This window comes from Chelonia mydas, chromosome 1 (genome assembly GCF_015237465.2).
Source record: "Chelonia mydas isolate rCheMyd1 chromosome 1, rCheMyd1.pri.v2, whole genome shotgun sequence".
Lineage (NCBI taxonomy): Eukaryota > Metazoa > Chordata > Testudines > Cheloniidae > Chelonia > Chelonia mydas.
Genome location: NC_057849.1, coordinates 61,176,265 through 61,195,885, shown reverse-complemented (window position 1 = coordinate 61,195,885; position 19,621 = coordinate 61,176,265). Strand labels below are relative to the sequence as shown.

At 41.0% G+C, this 19,621-nt stretch overlaps 1 protein-coding gene across 3 annotated transcripts in view; it reads right to left on the bottom strand.

The window, feature by feature from the left end:
- The window catches only part of ENOX1 (ecto-NOX disulfide-thiol exchanger 1), a 509,484-nt gene that overhangs the window by 116,038 nt on the left and 373,825 nt on the right, over window positions 1-19,621 (bottom strand). For all 3 annotated transcript variants that reach the window (XM_037894600.2, XM_043533288.1, XM_043533299.1), the window contains one exon: window positions 15,974-16,207. In XM_037894600.2, coding sequence (XP_037750528.1) covers window positions 15,974-16,207 — 234 coding nt within the window. The remainder of the gene's footprint in view (window positions 1-15,973; window positions 16,208-19,621) is intronic.

Here is a 19,621-nt window from a genome sequence, read left to right as displayed (position 1 = left end):
GTGAGGTGCTAGATGCATTAAACTTGGGAAGGGATTTAATGTGGGAGGCTATAGCGTGATGTTTCAGTTACATCAGGGAATACCTACATTTTGTGGCCATATTGATTGGCCTTTACTATTGTGCATTTAAAGGTCTGTACATATTCCCAAAGACCTCGTGCTGGGCAAATAAATAATACATTCGTCTACAATAAAAATTCTGCATTCTGCGGGTCTTGTCAAAACCCAGGGCCTAGATCTGCAGATCAATACATCCACTCAAAATCTTCCAGTGACACAGACCCCCCACTACACTTAGTTCCTCTACTTGCACCTATTACTGGATACTGACTGCACTTTGTGATCATCAAGAAACAGAGAATGGAGAAGCATTGTAAGTACACTAGACATTTAGATCCTCTGATTGTCAGTTGCTGAGTCTGGAGGACAGAGGATGGATCACTTGATAGTGGCCCTACTCTTTTCATTCCCTTTGAAGCATCTGGCCTCGGCTACTGTCAGAAGACAGGATACTGGGGTAAATGGACCATTGGTCTGATCCAGTACGGTCATTCTTATGTTTTTGTGAGGTTGTATAAAATAGAACCTCAACAACCAAACCAGACCAACCCAAGTATTATAATGATAAAGGGCCTGAATCTGTCATCATTACTTAAAATGAGTAATTTACTCATGCAAGGCTTCTCAGTTGCTTCAAGGAGACTAGCAAGAGTGCTACTCATCACCAGTAAAAGCAGAAGAATTGGGATGCAAATTAGAGTTGGAAAATATCTACTAGGCCATCTTGCTCACTAATCCTTCCAGTGCAAAATTTCGTCCTACACTATATTTTCTAGTACTTCATCTAATACTTTTTTAATGAAGATCTCCTGAGATGATTCTTCCACCTCTTCCTCAAGAGAGTCTTATACTGAGGTCCAGTAAACTGTGAAATAAAACTTCCTTACAATTCAGCCTACATGCAATTTTTTTTTCTGATTTTGTCCATTTACTGAATAATTCATCCTGCTGCTTGGTGTTTACTTCTTCATATATTTTAAATGATTAGTATGTCTCCTCTGCTGCATAAATGCCTACTGTTCTGGGGGGAAGGAAGCTGAGGTTTTGCCCAATGCCATTTGAAATGAATATGTGAAAATATTAAAACCAGCCAATGACGTGGAGAGATCTGGCAATTTTTTTAAATTGTTCTGTAAGGTAACACAATCTATCTGTAAGAAATAATAAAATAAGTAATAATAATTATATGTTATACAGGACTGTTTATTCTAGATCACAAATCACGATACAAAGAAGATAGGGACCTTAGATCCAGAGAGGTACAGTGAGTTGTCTGCAGTCATGCAGCAGGTTGTGGCAGATTTAGAAATAGACCCCAGGTCTCTGGACTCTTAGTTCAGCCCCCCATTCACTGAACCATGCTGTTACCTCAACAGCTGGATTCAACCTCTACCAGCTGGATAGACTTTTTGCATTTGAGAGATTCTCAGAAATCCACAAAATAAAAGCATCACAATGTTTGATATTTGCGTTGTGTTGTGTGTGTGTTGTGACTTTGCGTCCACACAGGACCATACACTCATTCTCTTTCATTTATTTTGTGGCTATTGAGAAGAAAAGAAATGGTGGTCTCCTCTTTCTGTGTCCCACTTAGCCTGCAGGGGCCACCTACCAGTTCTACCTGTGATACACATACATGTACCTGCCAGCACTTAGTTCACTCTCATGAGTGAAGCTCACCAGACATGTAGACCTTAAAAGAGCTCTTCATAAAATTCTGAGATAGCTTCAATTCAGCTCAGAAACCACTGCGTTGAGGACCTCTGAGCTAGGACGAAATCCTTACCCTATTGAAATCAATGGGAGTTTTGCCGGTGACTTCAACAGAACAACAATTTCGCCCCTACAGAAGAGTGTTTATTGAAATTACAATATAGTCAATAGAGAATAGCCTGCAATCATTTCTGTAAATGTTTACATGCATAGTCTTAAAATCCAATTACACAATAAAGGAATATCATGAAGCTAGATGATTTTGTGGACAATACTAGCTTGTTAACTCTGGAAATTCAGCTGACGTTGAACATAAGGTATATGGAATTGAATAGATTCTTCTCTTTTTTCCTTGTAGATACCAGCAGATCTTACCCCTCATAATTTAGCATTCAGGTGAGACCCAATATTAAAATAGCATTTACAATAAATTATCTTATCCTAGTTAGGTTAAGAAAACAGACAGAAAAATTAAGAGAAATGGTGCACAGAAGCTGCCTAACCCAAGTATGACTTCTGAATAAGCAGTCAGCAGAATTGAACAAAAATATTTAGTTGAGATGCATTTTTTAAAAAGCAGTTTTGCAGAACTATTTTCCCATTTGCTCTTACTTTAATCTCTGCGCAGCATGCCAGTGCACGAGCCTACAATAAATGAAAACACCACTCTTTTGTTTTTATTAAGCACAATTGGGGGCCACAGAAGATGTTCATAAATGTACCCTCTTTTTGTGAAACAGCTTCAATCCATTAACTGCCCTGCTCCCTCACCCGTATATTTACTGAAAACCTGTTTTAACACACCCCGATCTCAATGAGCTGTAGGGGCCTGCAAATTGATGGTTCTTCACAAACAGAAAATATGTTATGTAATAAAATATGTTAAGTATTAAACATCAGAAACTTTACTAGTTGCATAATTAGGAGACATATTTTTCTAATAATTTAATAAACGTTAGAGGGTAGTAAATTCACAGCAGAACTACATTAGTTAATAACAGGTTTTCTCTACACGTTCAAAAATTCCTAATTTCATCTACATTCCTAACTTTTCAAATCCATGATTCCACTACCCAGTTACTGACAAATTGCAACTCTAATTTAATTAATTTTCTTCATCCAGAACACAGTGTAACTCTTTCTGAGCAATTCCCAGTTCACTTGGAGAACCACCTTTCAATACCTGATGTAAATTCTTATTTAGTAGAAAGTTTTCTCTATCAGAGAAAACAAAAACAAGAGAATCTAATTTAAAAAGCGTTTGGATTGCAGTCTTTTTAAAGTCATTCGTTTAGACAGAAACTAATTCTGTTCACAAGTATCACCTCAGAGGTACAGCACCAAAAATACGGAGCACTGTTTAAATACGTGCTCTTAGGTATGTTTCTTTATATAATCGTTCCATTAAAATGTACCATATATTGAAGTATTTTCTTGCACTTAAATGTGGTCTCCAAAGTTAAAGTGCATTTAGACAAACTATGCCTCTGATGACAGTACATCAATTACACAAACCTACAAGGTACTTATGCACAGGCTTTCAGTTGTATTGAAAGTAGTGATGTGTATCTTTTAAATGCTATCAGTCTTCTGATGACAGCTAGCCTGGTGTCAATTGCTAGAAATATTTAGGTGTCTTTTTCTGGACACACTCATTCAGGTCTCCAGAGATAAGATATTTTAAAATTCTTTGTATGTCAGGTGAAAATAGTTGGCACTTACATCCTAGCTCAAAAGCGAGATGATAGGAAAAATAAAGAAAAGAAAATGATTCCCGGAGCTGACTGAAAATTTCCATAGCAATATTTATATGAAAAATGAGAAACAATTGTTGATGAACATTTTTAAATCTTTCTTCTTGTTTTTGATCAGCTCTAAACATCCCATAAACTTTCACCAGCTACTGCTGGGGTTGCCTCAAAATAGAACATGAGAAGCCGTGATACAGACATCCATTGGCAGTGGGCCCCCGTTCTTTGCAAACAGCTCTCTCCTCAGACTTGACAAACTCACTACATCAAACATGTCTTACAGGATATTTATCCATAAGAGTAACATGTAATGCATCTAAGAAAGCTCATAACTTTGTCAAGACTCATAATCATTGTGAGCTGTAAACATGGACAATATCTACAGAATAACGTATTAAAGTATGCTTTATGGACTTGGAATAGAAATTAGTCACCAGGATGTAACTTTCCTTGATGATTAACTATTTAAGCAAGAGGAAGTTGACACCCCTCATTAGTCAGTTGGTGAGGTAATGCAAAAGTCAATTGTCTCCCTTGACACATTCCAGAACAGTCAATGGAAAGCCATCAGAGACAAGGACAATCGAAATCACTTAAAGGTAAAAGAGAAGCTCTATAAGAACACAGGGGTTTGTACTGCCTGTGAATAGAAACAAAGGGCTATTTTCAATATAACAGAATGTAAGGAAAGGCACTCTGGATCCATTCACTGAGAAAACCCCCTGGCGTGCTTTCACGAATATTTGGATCCTGGCTCTTGAAAAACAGTCACCTCTGCAACAGACTGAACTTTGGGGGACAGTCTACTTCATTAGCTAGGAAACATAATTATTGATAAGTGTAGGCTCAGGTTCATGTTTTATGATTTTGTTGTGTATTGGAACCACTTGTTTCCACCACTCTTTCTTGTGTCTAGTTAAATCTTCATTATTTCTTAAATAAACTTTCTTTTGTTTTATTGTAAGTGCCCACAAGAGCTGTATGGTTTACAGGAGCAGTGGTTTCAGGTAAAACTGGTAAATTGGGGTATGCTTCACCTTTGGGTGAAGAGGATCTCGAATTTCTGTGAGTGGCCAGTATTAGGAGCTAGATATTACAGGGGAAATGATTCCACGGGATTCAGGGACTAGAGTGAACCTATTATTAATGGACATGGCAAAGGAAAGGCTGACATAAGCCAAGAGGAGAGTGTTTGAGTGGCTGAAGATCTAGTGGTGCCAGGGAGCTGACACCCAGCTACCACAAGAAAGGCTCCCTCTTGCTGGAGGCAGGCGGATAACAAGGTGACTCACAGTGCTGGGTACTCTAAGAACCATTGCAGAGACATAAATTGAAAAAAAAATCCTACTTTCAGTAAATAGTTTCTCTAGTTTACACTGTGGTAGCTGTGGGCAGAATTTGCCCCGGCATAATCTGAAATTTCATGAGTACTCATCTCAGCAAAGTTAAGCCTGTGAATAAGCACTGGCAGGATCTGGGCCATAGTTCTTATAATCTTACCCATTTTATGGTGACAGACTGATACTCTGATCACGCTGGAGAGAGGCTTTCAGACACTCTAATGTTCCTGTCATTTCCTTATTTATAGTACTTTATTCTAGGGTGAGAATCTTTGCTGCACCTCTAACAAGCACACCACTGGACTTGCACCCGGGGAAAGGGGCTATGGCATCCAGCTTGTTGTCCAGAGTCTGGGCTGCTCTGAGGCTGCCAAAGCCCCTGCCAATAACTTAGACAGCACTGGGGACCTGCCTTAATATGCCAAATGGTCCGGAGGGGGAAGGGAGGTATGCTCCCTGTTCATTGGCTTGGTTTGCCATTGATGTGTTATGTTATCTTGGTCATTTATTTACCTGTAATTTATATTTCTAAAATGTAATAGTTTGAGCCCATGTAAAAGAAAGTCAAAATAAATGATTTATGCAGGTGAGTCAGGCTAGGGTAGAGGTTTAATAACCCTATTCATCAACAGACTCAATCCTCATCCTCCACGCACCAGAAATAATTTACTTCCCATCATACACTGCCTTTGGTGCCTGATTTATGCCCCATATTCCTCTTGTCTTAAGCTCCTCTCCTGCAGACAATGTACGCCACTGATCTAGAAACCTAAGTCTTAAGTTTATTAAAATCTTGTTTTTTTCTGCTCATATACTGTATATGACTCTGTCATACTTCAGACATCTGTCTGGTCATTTTGGAATTAAGAGCATTTTAAACCTTATGGCATTGCATAATAAGTTGGCATCAGGGAATCCCAATTCTCAGTGCCAAAGGGTTACTTTAAAGAATGATTAATCATCCATCTTAGCTTTTCTTGAATAATCTTAACTATATATTATATCCAGGAAACTTTTTACATAATAACATATTGTGGCTGAAACTAAAAATTTAAAAATATACTTACTAAAAGATATCCCAAATGTAATCGTTCCAAACTGTCTAATCAATCTCTTCCAAATGCAAATCACAGAGGATCCTTCCATAGGTGGGTGTTCTGTGCTACACACAGAAATTCATTATCTTGTTCTGCTGATGCTATTATTTCCAATAAAATGTAATTATGAGATTATTGAGTTTCCTCCCTATTTCTCAAAGTCGTACTACAAACTTTTAGATCCGTGAACTGCAGTTTCCTAGTCAGTTATAATTGAGTAATTTGGCAGTGCTGTACATTTAATCAGCTATGTTACATTAACATTTTTAAATTCCCTTTGATGTCATATGGATCATGTGAGTCAGGACCACACTCAGAACACACTTAATAATAAATGTAATTATTTTAGGCGTACTGAGTATCCAGGGAATTGGGTTACCCAGCCATTGATAGCTGAGTGCACCCTAAATTTCAGTGTCAAAAGGCAACATTGCTCTCACAACAGCTCCTGCTGGTTACCCCTAAATCTAGCCAGATATATGTCTCACAACAGATGCCAATGGCATATGGAATAAGGAAGGGAAAAACACTGAAATAAACACAGGAATGGTGAGTGAACAGATTTGATATAAAAATGCTGAAACCTATTATATTCTTTGTATAGAATATAATAATAAAGAATAGGATGCAAAAATGCCTCACAATTATTTCAGTAGCAACTACATTAGACACTCTGCAGTTTCATTAGAAGAAGCCCGGAACTGACTTCCTTTCTGATGCATTAATTTTGGTCTCTACTACATTAAACTTCATTAGGTTCCCCCTTTGGCTAACTGCACCACTTCTGCAAGGCTTAAAAGTCTAGCTTGAAGTATGGAATTATAATGAAAACAGAGTGGATTTCTTCTCAGTAAAATATCCTATTTTGCAAGCAATTAAATATTTTTTTATATTTCTAACTATGTTCAAAGGCTGAGATTGACAAGCTTGATGTTACCTGAATCTTGCAGTAGATGCGTCCCCAGTTAGTTCATGCTACTATAACTGCCATCTATTTATTTAAATTTCCAATCTGTTCTCTCTTCAGGGGGATAATACAGTAACTGGCATAGATGCAGCTTCTGAATTTTGCAAAGTATATTTTTTTTAAATGGAAAAGCAGGTGGATTACTTTGCTGTGCTCAGAATAAGACACTACATTTAAAAGGGAGGTAAATAATAGAATAATGTTCATGTCTTACAGATGTTTATGTTCCCTTTCTATAAAATATTTTAAAGCAGATATTGAGATTTGGTGAGATGCCTTCATTAGACAGTCGGACTGCTTGACTACCTGCAGCAAATAAGACAGACACAGTATTTTAAAATGGCCTATTTGCTATAAGTATTTTGTGAAGATGATACTATTAGGTACAGATGAGCTTGAATTAGGAGTCTCATGGTGTTCAAAGCTCCACTTTGGAACCTAAATGTCATATGCATACCGATTAAAATGATTTGTTCCAATGTACCTGTTAGAGCAGCATCCAAATAAAGAAAGAAGGTCAACATACTGAGCCTATCTTTAGCTGGGACTTCATTGTTGTGGGCACAAAATTGCATGAAGAGTCATACGCATGCATGAAAATTTGGTCCCAAATATCTATCATCATATCTTTTTATGCAGCAACAATACATCTGATTGGGAGGATTGATTATTAATTATTTATTTCTAGTAGCACCTATAATGTGCTGAGATCTCAAAATCTAAAAGATATAGACCAGGGAAAAGAGGTACAACAAACAAGTGGTTATCCTAGCCATTTTCATAATACACTATCTGATGACATAATTTTCTGTTGTTCTTGCTAAAATATGTAGTGTATCCCTGTGACAGGGCAGAGTGGCCCCGCACTGGTATCGCAGGGGTTAACCATTCCTTCCTAGCACAGGAAGCCACGCTCCAGAAGTTCTGCTGGGCATGCTCCAACTCGAGCATGGTATAAAAGCCTGCAGAGCTGCTCAGTCTGGGCTGACTGCCAGAGGGGAAGGAGGCACAACGCCAGCTCCTGAGGAGGGATAGCCGGCGCACCAGGATGCGGAGGCCAGCCAAGCTAGGGTGCACCCTGATACCCAGACGGAGTACGTCACAGGAATGGAACAGACTGGAGGACCACCCAAAGTGGAGAACCCGGCGTTTATAGTAGAAACTGACCCAGGGGAACTTTAGAGGCAAACAGCGTTAGAGCCACACAGATGCTTGGCGTGTTGCAGGTGGATACCCGCTGAGCTGGTGACAAGGGGAACTTGCCACTACCAGGGCCCTGGGTTGGGACCCAGTGGAGAGGGTGGGCCCGGTTCCCCTACCATCCCTCCCACCTGCACCGTGGGAATCCTACGGCCTCCGGCTGCTAGGCTGCACTACCCTGCTTGCGAGGGGGATTGTATGAACTCTGGCCATTAGGCTGCATTGTTCCCATGCAAGGAGCTAGTTATATGGACCCTGGCCATTGGGCCACACTGCCCTGATGCTGGGGGCGAGTTACATGGACTCTGGACACTAGGCCGCACTACCCTGACCAAGGGGTGATTGTGTGGAGGGAGGCCATTAGGCTGCGACCCGCCGCCCACAGAGAGGTGGGCATGTGAACTTGTGAGTGGTGAGCTTCTGACACCCCATCCCACCCCTGCCACAAAGGGGTGGTGTGGTACCAGGCCCGCCACAATCCCAAATACCCTCTTATGATAGATTCTGATCTACAGTCACACTCCAGTGTAGAAATGCATGATTTCCTTAACTATATGCCAACTTGTTACCACATTTCAGCAAAGACATGGACTGCTACCTAGGATGCGTGAGTGTGCCTCAGAAAGGGGGTTGAAAATTTCATCAAACCACCTCAGGTCTGGATATTTTATCATACCTCGGACATATGGATGAGCATACATTCTTCATCCTCTTGTCTATCAATGTCAGCACTTTGACACTCATTTCATTCTAGTAATCCTGCCACTGCTTTCACTCTTGTTCAAATCTCAGATCTTCTCATGTGTTGGCCCCAGGGAAAAGGGCTACATACATTACACAGAAAGAAAAGGAGTACTTGTGGCACCTTAGAGACTAACCAATTTATTTGAGCATAAGCTTTCGTGAGCTACAGCTCACTTCATCGGATGCATACGGTGGAAAGTATAGAAGATCTTATTATATACACACAAAAAGCATGAAAAAATACCTCCTCCCACCCCACTCTCCTGCTGGTAATAGCTTATCTAAAGTGACCACTCTCCTTACAATGTGTATGATAATCAAGGTGGGCCATTTCCAGCACTAATCCAGGTTTTCTCACCCCCCCTCCCCCAACACACACAAATTCACTCTCCTGCTGGTAATAGCTTATCCAAAGTGACCACTCTCCTTACATTGTGTATGATAATCAAGGTGGGCCATTTCCAGCACAAATCCAGGGTTTAACAAGAACGTCTGAGGGGGGTGGGGGGTAGGAAAAAACAAGGGGAAATAGGCTACCTTGCATAATGACTAAGCCACTCCCAGTCTCTATTCAAGCCTAAGTTAATTGTATCCAATTTGCAAATGAATTCCAATTCAGCAGTTTCTCGCTGGAGTCTGGATTTGAAGTTTTTTTGTTGTAAAATAGCGACTTTCATGTCTGTAATCGTGTGACCAGAGAGATTGAAGTGTTCTCCGACTGGTTTATGCATCCGATGAAGTGAGCTGTAGCTCACGAAAGCTTATGCTCAAATAAATTGGTTAGTCTCTAAGGTGCCACAAGTACTCCTTTTCTTTTTGCGAATACAGACTAACACGGCTGTTACTCTGAAACCCTACATTACACAGGATTCTGACAACCAGATTAAAGTTTGTTTCTTTGTGACAGATATTGCCAACATAGTAAATGCCTTAGCAAAGGCTGTTACTGTGGTATATATGGGTTCTATCCATGTTGGCTCAGGCTGTGATCAATGGTTTAAAAAAAAAAACAAGGATGCAAATGAACTTGTAACGAGAGCAAGAAGTATCTCTGTATACTGCCACTATCAATGTAGAGCAGTGCAGGAAAAGTGTAAGCAACCAATCTTAGTTTTGTGGCAGCAAATTTGACCCCTGAGCTCAGACCCAGGTTCTCCAGCCACAAGATGTTAGCAACGTGTCAGATGCTAGATGTTACACTTAGATGCCATGGTGAAAGCTGACCAGACAGATAGATAGACAGATGAATTGAAGGCAACATTGGCACTTAGAGAGAGGAAACTCTTTGAAATTCCTTCTGATCAAAGCAAGTACTGGTTAACATCAGGCATACTGCGGAAATAAAAATGTCCAGCCTTCATTGCCAGCAGGAAAGAGTTTTGCAGGGAAAAGAAAGTGGGGAGTGGAATTTTCAGAGCTCTGAGGATCTCTAAAAGAAACATGTTTCAGAGTAACAGCCGTGTTAGTCTGTATTCGCAAAAAGAAAAGGAGTACTTGTGGCACCTTAGAGACTAACCAATTTATTTGAGCATAAGCTTTCGTGAGCTACAGCTGTAGCTACAGCTGTAGCTCACGAAAGCTTATGCTCAAATAAATTGGTTAGTCTCTAAGGTGCCACAAGTATTCCTTTTCTTTAAAAGAAACATGTTATTCACTGTCTGTGCTAGCATGCAAATAGAGACGGTGATTGATTGAGCTGGATTATAGTGGTCTCTTTACTGGATCTCTCCCTTGGTAGATGCATGATTTTCTGCATAATTTAAACTTGAATTTTAAAAATATTTTTCCTAGCCCTTATGTTTATTCCAAAGGGATCTAATTCCAAACATGAACTGATATAGGACTGGAAATGAAGGTCAGACAATGTCCCCTCTCATACCTCTGCTTTTGTGGAACCATATGGGTGCCTGCTCCTTTTCATCAAAATAGGCTAACTCTACAGCCTAAAGATGTCACTTTTATTATCAGGATTGTTAACTACTTCACTGCTTATCAGTGAAGTAGACTCACCCAGTAACTCTAGTGACATGACAGGAGCTTGGGATTATAAACTGGGGACACAGTTTGAGTAGAGTAGTGCCACTTTTGCCCCTCAAAATAGGACACAAGGTGGGATATGTCCATCACTCTGGCATTAGTAGATGCCATGAAGGAGCAAGCACAGAAAACCAAAGTGTAGATTCAGCAGCCCTGTCTCAAGCCATGCCTGAAGTCTAAAAGCTGGAATTTGATTTGCAGTAGCGCCTCTTAACATTGCTGTGGCAGTGTAAAGGGATTTTGAAGTGGGAGTAAATTACACTGATCTTATGGCCCTTTTGCACCGTTAGAGTCATGTGAAGGGAAGGGTAGTGCGGAGAACAATCCATGTATCTTTGAACATGGAACAGTTTACTGTTTTAGATGCTATAGGAGCAGATAAACCAGAGGACAAAAATTTAGTAGTGACAGGACTAGACTACAAATCTGGATATTGTCTTTGAAAGAGTGCATAATGGTAATGGCAAAGTGTTTGCAGCCGTTTTGAACTTCTTATGGCAAGGCAGAGAGGCCCTGATTTTCAACAAAGACCCATACAAGCAAAAAAGAATTGATTACAGCAGCAGTCTTTGAAATCTCATCATTGCACTAGGGCAAGATAGGGCAAGCTTTCATCGGAATTGCCATATCTTTCAATGCAGGCAGTTTAAATCTTAAAGTGATGAAACAGTGCTGGTGAAACTAGTAGTTGTATCTGAAAACAGCTCAAATTCTCTCTTCTTGATAAACAAAAACAAGGGACTCAAAGAGAACTTCTCAGTCATACTCTGAAGGGCACCTTGAGCATTTCTTGGAAGACCTTTTCACATACTGGTCTCTTAAATGGCAATTCTGGCCTCTATTGAAAATGTAGCAAACAAATATTTTGAATACCCTGCATGCCTGCCAAGTAGCATTGCAACAGAAAGCTGTTTTATAGGAGAAAAATGGATTTTTCAGTTACACTAGTTATGTTAAGAAGTAAAAGGAATATCAATTCTCATGTTCCAGAGCATAAACTGATCACAAGCTGGGGTCAGGAAGAAATATCCCCTCATGGTACAGTAATATACCATTTTGTGCATTATGAGGTTTTATGCTTTTTCTCAGAAGCATCTGGCATTGGCCACTGTCAGAAACAGGATAGTAGATGAGATGGACCATTGGTCTGTTCCATATGGCAATTCCGATGTTCTAAATGTTTTGCACAGCAGGAGATGAGGTTGCTCCTCCCATTGCAGGCTAGACCCTTAACATGAGCAGCAGTAATGTGTGTTTATGAGAACATACTTGCCATTGCAAAATTATAATCTCTAGTCTCAGGCCTAGAAAAAGGGAGCACAGAAAGAAAGAGAAAGAAAGAAAAAAACATTTTTATGTATATATTTTCATTTTTTAAAATATTAGATCCATTAAAAAGAATTCTACTCATATTCCTTAGGATGGCCAAGTGTGGTGAATGACTATGTGCTACGGGTACAGAGGTCTCACGGGGGGAAGAGGCTGCTTAAAAAGAGTTGAGTCCTTTAGATCGCTGAGCCTTTTTTTGTGGTTGGCAGAGGAAGATATTATATTATGATGATAGGCATGATATTATCAAGTTTTAGCATAATGAGCATGGGTTGAAAGGTGCAATTTTGTTCCACTGGTTTTGCCTGCAGTTTTCTCTCAGGAATGTGGGCATCAGATGATCGGGATCAGGCTTGTCAGTCCATACTGCAAGATCATATACATTGTCTATATGGCTAACAAAGTTCCAAACAACCATGACTGAATAAAGGATGAGGCCTCTGTCTGAAACCTGTTTGGATGTTACTACAAAGCCTGTGCTGGCACAGTTGTCTCCAACCGGGTATTCAGTTCAGCATAAAAGAAAGGAGAATCAGGAAGTAGCATTGCCATCATATTTGCATCTGGCCTCAAATGTAGATGGTCTATCATTCCAAAACTAGTTCCAGTTGACTGTCTCTCTTTTGCATGTGAGTTCCACGTTGGGTTTAAGAGGGGATTTGTACAAAAAACCCTATTGCTCCACCAACCATGATGGTCTCTGATTGAGCTGACTGTGACTCCTGGTAGTGAAAGAGTCACTGATGCTGATTGATGTCCATGCAGATAATTCTTTTGGGTTAGGTCAAGATGTCATAGGGGAATTCTCTTTGTTTTTCTTTAATCATGCATTTCCAGTCCACTGCTGGATCAAGGTCTACCCCACTAAGATCCACTTTACCAGGGGAGTATCCTAGTTAATTTCTGATAACTCTTGCATCTGGCCAACTTCTGGACCTGGTGTTCAAGCAGGGCTTTGAGACTGGGATGTATGTGTATGTGGAAGGGGCACCCTTGTCATAGACTGACCATTGCCCCTTCTGATCTGTTTAACCGTCCAGGTTCAGAGGCTAATGGAACTAATGTACTTCAGGATGGCACAGAAGCAGAATACTATTTAGCCAAACAGCCTACTCTATCACCTTGCCTGACAAGATTTTACAATGAACGTTTGTCTTCAGCCAATCACGCAGTAACTTTTATAAAACTTTTACCAGACTTCTTCCTCAGTGGTCACTGGTACACCAGAAAAACTGCAACTCGTGAAACAAGTGGGAAGATGTTTGGAATACTGGAGGCAGAGTTTTTATGTCAAGTCTGGCAGAGTACAATGATTTCTTGATGTCTTATGCTGTGGTTGTGCATAAGACGAGCAAAGATTTTTGTTACCTCCATCATAGAATCTACAAATACCTAAGCAGCAAAACTAGCTTGGTCTGTGGAAGGCCTGGTGAATCCGGGTTGTCTCCACTTAGTTACCAAGTCAGATTTTTCTTGTCAGGAATTTCCATGGGTACTTTGATGACAGAAAAATGCTTGGATCCAGACCAAACTGTCTGCCTTTGTGGTTGCAGAGCAGTATCTGAGGGGTGGGGGGGCAGATGTTACATTTCTTTGCTTGAATTTTAGCCAGTATTGTTCAGTGAGGCTCTGGAGCTGCTGCAGCAGTTGTAACCCTTGTGTGATAAAGGTTAGTGTAGAAGCACTGGGTTCATTATTGATGGTGTCAGTGCCTTGCTTTGGGAGGGCAGGGTAACAGCTGTCCTTACGAAAGCAACTGTGAAATCTCTGCTCAACAGTCCATCTTTCAAGCAGGACAATCTTCCCTAACAACAGACTCATTCTGAGCTTCCCTTTCGAGGGAAAAATTGTTAAGACCATTGTGGCAAAGCAAATTTGGTAACGTCCCGAGCCTACGATTTCTTTGGTCCCAGTTAATCTTGATTCCAGCCTGGATACCATACGGAAACTGCAGTAGTTATGTTTGTCTAGCTCAGCTTTTGGATCTGGATGAAGATCAAGCATCCAGGCTGATTTTAGTTCTGCCAGCTGCCTTCAATACCATACATAGATTGTGAGGCTCTGGTGGTGCTTCCATGGTCTCTAGCAGGGATAGATGATGTTTCTCTTGTGTTGCTCCATTCCTCACAGGATAGTACTAGCCAATGTATTATTTGTCCCAGGGGCTCTCTCTCATGTGGGGTACCACAGCATTCTGTTCCTCTGCCCTCTTGTTTACGGTGTCTATGAGTCCTTGGGAAGGATTAGTAGTGAGCATGGACGTCAATGTCTTCAGTATAATGATGAAACTCAACTCTGTGTGTTTACTTCAGGTGGTGCAGTTCACTACTTGTTCAGCAGAGGAGAGCACCTGCAGGGACATGGAAGGAGGAGAGGCTTGAGAGCTCTCCACGTCCCCCACCCACACTTGTGCAGGCCACACACCATCTAGCCAATAGGTGTCATGCTTAACAATGCTGTTGGAACCTTACCATTTACACTGCCTGACTTTGTTTTGTGTGTGATTTTTAATCATGCCGCCTACCATTCTGATTTCCTAGCTATCTGCATTTAATTCCAAACTTGAATTAGATTTGTATCCATGATCCACCTGTGATACAGATCTTTGTGACTAGCACTATGCTCCCAGAGACAGTAGGGTGCATCTCTGCTACACTCTCCAAAGATGCAGGAGCACACTGTGTGCTATTCTTATCCTGCTTTCCAAATGTGTGTTTCATAGTTAGCACAGTATGCCAGTGTGTTGACAGCAAGATATTCCAAGTCTAATCTGAATAGTTACAATGGAAGAAGACAGTGGCAAGAATCATATTTTCTTGTGAGCTGGCATACTGCGGAGGTAACATGTTTGGCCTCTGCTCTGGGGAAAGAATGCCAAGCACAGTTGCTAGAAGCGTAATGGAAAAGAAACCGAGAGGCGAGAGGAGCCATTTGCTTTTAAATGTTTATATCTTTACGATGATTCACATGTTAACTAATTATTATGGGTCCAAATCTTCAAGTCTGACCTTGACTAGTACTTATTCAGCACAGGAGTATATATATACACACAAACAAACAAAAAACCCTACAAAAATAAAAACCTAACAACTACACAGCACACACTATTCTTCCCCTGGGGAGAAGATGTAAGAATGAACTATATGTGACAGATATTAGTCACAGCACTTAATTAACTACTGACAGGCACTCAGTGATGAGAGCAGTCTAAGAACTTACACTGGCCAGTATACTCAGGTAAGTAGTTCGGTAGTTGAGTTCAGTGTAAGCCCAGTACTACTCAACATGAGTAAGGGCTGTAGAGTTGGTCCCTACATGTGAACAATATATGTAAGAGATTTTGACATTAAGAGTGTCTCCTCCAAGATGGATAATTACGTCACATGAAAGACTCCCCTTATCCAAGGTGGATCTCATATGTTTAGGTTGGATTCCCTGCTCATGTACTATATACCTTGATGTAAAAAAGCAGGAAAAAAAACATTCAAAAGACTTCTGAATTTTTAAATTAAATTGTTAAAATAAAAATGCCAGAGGGACACACACTGAAAGGTATGTGCATATTATAATGGTGGCAACACCAGCAGCAGAGGGATGAAGGAAGAGGGCAAATAAAAGAGTATATGAGAGAGAAATCAGCAGCACTATTATGATGGGATTGGCTTTATCAGTGTTCTTACATCTGGGTGGCTTCTGCTCTTAGAATATAATACAGTGGGGAAAAAAGTCCATTACCTTTCAATTTTTCAGCCAGCAAAGTAGCTTCGTGTTCAGAATAATGCATTATTGCCGGAGGAGAGGGAGGTCGTAGTCTGTCTTCTTCCATTTTGCGCCTATGGCGTTCTTCTCTGGCCAGCATTCTTTGTTTGCATTCCCATTCATAAAAGTCATCTCTTGCCTGAGCAAAATCAACATGAAGGCGGCCTGAATCCTTTTTGTCTGTGCTAGATCCTAATCTCATGCGGTAACCTGAAAGCAACAAGCAGAACTGCTGCAGTTTTTATTTCATTATACTTTTTAGGCAGTGAGGAAAAAAAATCAAAAGTTTATTTGCTTTTCCCTAGCCACCTTGATCTCCTAACTCCCATCTCAGATCAAACTTTTCATTGTCATTTACATATACATCCACCTACACGTCCAGCCTTCTATATTTCTAAAGCATACATCACCACAGTAGCTGAGCTGATGGGATAGACTCACCCAGCAAAATTTGGATCCAGGTTTAGAACCCCCTCAAACTTTGGAGTGTTCCAGTTTGAGGTTCCAAACCTTTATAAGCAAAGAGGTCATTTACAAAACTGAGCAGCTAGACTGGGTTTGGATTTTGAACCCCACCTAACCCTGGGAGTGTTTGGATCAGGCTTAGTTCTGGTTCAGAAGATTTGGACAAAAGATTGAAATCCTTGAAAATCCCTGCCAGAGATAAATGAGCAAATCATGTCATAGAAATGGCCAGCCCCAGGGATAATGCATCACACTTTGTATTGAAGCTGGACCTCAGGTTTGACCTTTCATAGTCACAAACACAATATGCTAACAGCATGGGAGCAGATATAAATAGAGCAAATTCAGTCTAAGAAGAACTGCATTTATACTCCATATTCTGTCTGAAAATGATTGTAATAGAGTACACTGGTTTATCAGAAGAAGCAATCTTGTTGTAGACAATGTATAAAAGGTGCTTGTTATGTCCCTTCAGTAACGTCTTATGTAGTCATAGATGGGTCAACGCTGCACCTGCTAAAACTAACAGATTGTAAGCTCTTTAATATAGTGGCCATGCACAATGGGGCCCTGATTTTCATTGGAACCTCTGGGTGCTAAATGAAGAAAGTTAATCCGCTGGGACAATACTGCACAACAGCATAAGCTGAGCTGTTAGGATAGGTCCTATTTTGCTAAGAATCCTTGGGATACTGTACAGATGCCTATTGGTGACAATGGGCAAAGGGTTCACTGTTCTTTATAAAGCAGCTCCTGTCTCAGACCTGACAAACTCACTACCCCTAACACATCACTTTCATGTTATCTATATATGAAGGATTGCATAGGAGGTCTCTATTGAAAGCTTGTAACTTATCAATATTTGTGATCATTGTGAGAGATGTGTGTACGGGTAATATTTACGGAATAATATGACTTTACTAAAAATTTTGCCCTTATGTTCTTGGAGTGAAAGTGAGTCATCAGGGGAGCTTATGTCCTGTTAATGGCCCATTCAAGGTGGCTGGGGAGTTGTCACCTCTCCCTGGCTGGCTAATTATGTAATGTATTGTTCAAGTGTCTACCCTCGCCCCATCTCAGAAAAGTCAATGGAAAACCATCAAAGACAACTTGAAGGTAAAAAGGAACATTGCGATATACAGGGTATCACCCTATCTGTGAATAAAGACAAAAGCCTATTTTGGTATATCCCATCCCAACATGGGGAGTGTGCAGAGACATCTTGTTGAGCAGGGCTGTTTCATGAAAGATTGGACCATGGTTCCTGTGAAGCCAACCAGCTCTGCAGCAGACTGAACTTCGGGGAGAAAATCTACTGTATGAGATAGCAAGGTAAATATTAATAAGGGTAGGCCCTATTCACATTTTATGATTTTGTTTTGTATTGTTTCCATCACCCTCTCTCATTTCTAGTGGAACCTGTATTCTTTCTTAAATAAAACGTTCATTTTATTATAAGTGCTCACAAGTGCTGTGCATTCTACAGATGTGGTGAATTAAGGTAAAACTGGTAAACTGGGCCACACTGCTCCTGTGGTGGCAGAGGATCTGGGATTTCTGAGAGCAGCCAGTGGGAGGGGCTGGATATCACGAGGGGACTCGGGAACTGGACTGCACTTCTTCTCAGGTCTGGTATAGCCCTGAGGGGAATGCTTGAGAGTCTGAAAAGCAGGTGGTGTTATGGAGCTAACACCCAGTCACCACAGGCAAGACTCCCTCTGGCTAAAGGCAGGAGGTAACAAGATGACTCAAAGCCCTGGATACCCTGAGAAGCATCACAATCCTTTCTCAAGTTGTACATTACCGACTGAAAGAAAATTTTAAAATAATCCTCCTAGTTCTTAACCAGTGCTTCAGGGGTAATTTTAGAGAGTGCAGAAAGCTGTAAACAGTGTGTACAATCACAGGAGACACTGAAAAATAGGTAGAATTTGCACTTTACAGAAGGATTGCACAAGTCCCACTAGGCCAACCCTTGCAATAGCTCTGCTCATGGGGCTACGAGGGGAACAGCCCAATAGGGGCCTCTGGATCCTTTGCATGCTGGGTAGCTGAGCTCCACGCTGGCTCTGGTTAGGCTGTCCCTAAAGTAAGTCACTCTATTCATCTGTACCGATGCAGTTATGAAGACCCAATGACTGGGGACTCCTGTGTAGAGAGCATGAAAAGGCAGAAACTGTTTTTCTTCCCATAAACTTGAACAGCAGCCACTGCCTGCCTGTGCCTTGAGCAGGTTTGTTCCTGGCCCTTCTAGATACCACAGGGTTCCAACGCAGCCTTTGGGCTTTGCAAGGGGAAGCGCAAACTTGGGCTTTGAACAGAGAGGGGTGAATGCTGTGACACAGTGAGTGCACTTCTAACTTAGAACATATTATAGTCCTATCTGATTGTTGTTAGGGGGGTCATTGTATAGATAAAAAGGGTTAGTTAAAACAGAGGTGGACTGCACATTTGCAGAAAAGGGGACAATGGCTTCAGATACATAAGAGACAACGAAGGTGATATTTGCTTTGAAGTTTTTCCTCTAACACCCTGTTGAGCTCAACAGTCTAGCTTGGCAAAGGGGAGACGGGTTCCAGCTTTCAACCACAGGAAAACTGGGACAAAGAACAGCTCACAAGGACAGGGAAGAGAGACTGTTGGAGAACAAACTGACACCCAGAGCCCAGAAGTTAGGAGACTGCGGTAAAATAGGCCTGCCTAAGCCTTTAGGAAAGATAAACATGTGTACAGATTGTTACTGTTTTTAAACTCTTCTCTTATACTTTGCCATTTTCTCACAGTTAAGATTAAACAATACTTTAGTGTAAGAAAGCCATCTGGTGTCACTGTATTCTCCACTGGCCACAAGATATAGAAAGGAAGAACCACAGGTACTCGAACCCACTCAGATCTGTTGGGAGTAAGGACTCCCAGGGTGCTGTAACCAAGGATCTGGTTTGCAAGTGGGAGAATGGTGTGATTTTACTCCAGGGAGGTAAAGGTGTGAGGCCTCCTACCAGCAGGGGGTGCACTCAGAAAGGCAAGAGAAGAGGTCTGCGGTGCAGCTAGCTCTGTAACCGTGACAAATGTCAGACAAATCAATTGACTCACAACATGTATTTATCAACTAACTAATTTTGTAAACCCAAAGAACCTTATCAGTAGTGTCTGAGGGAC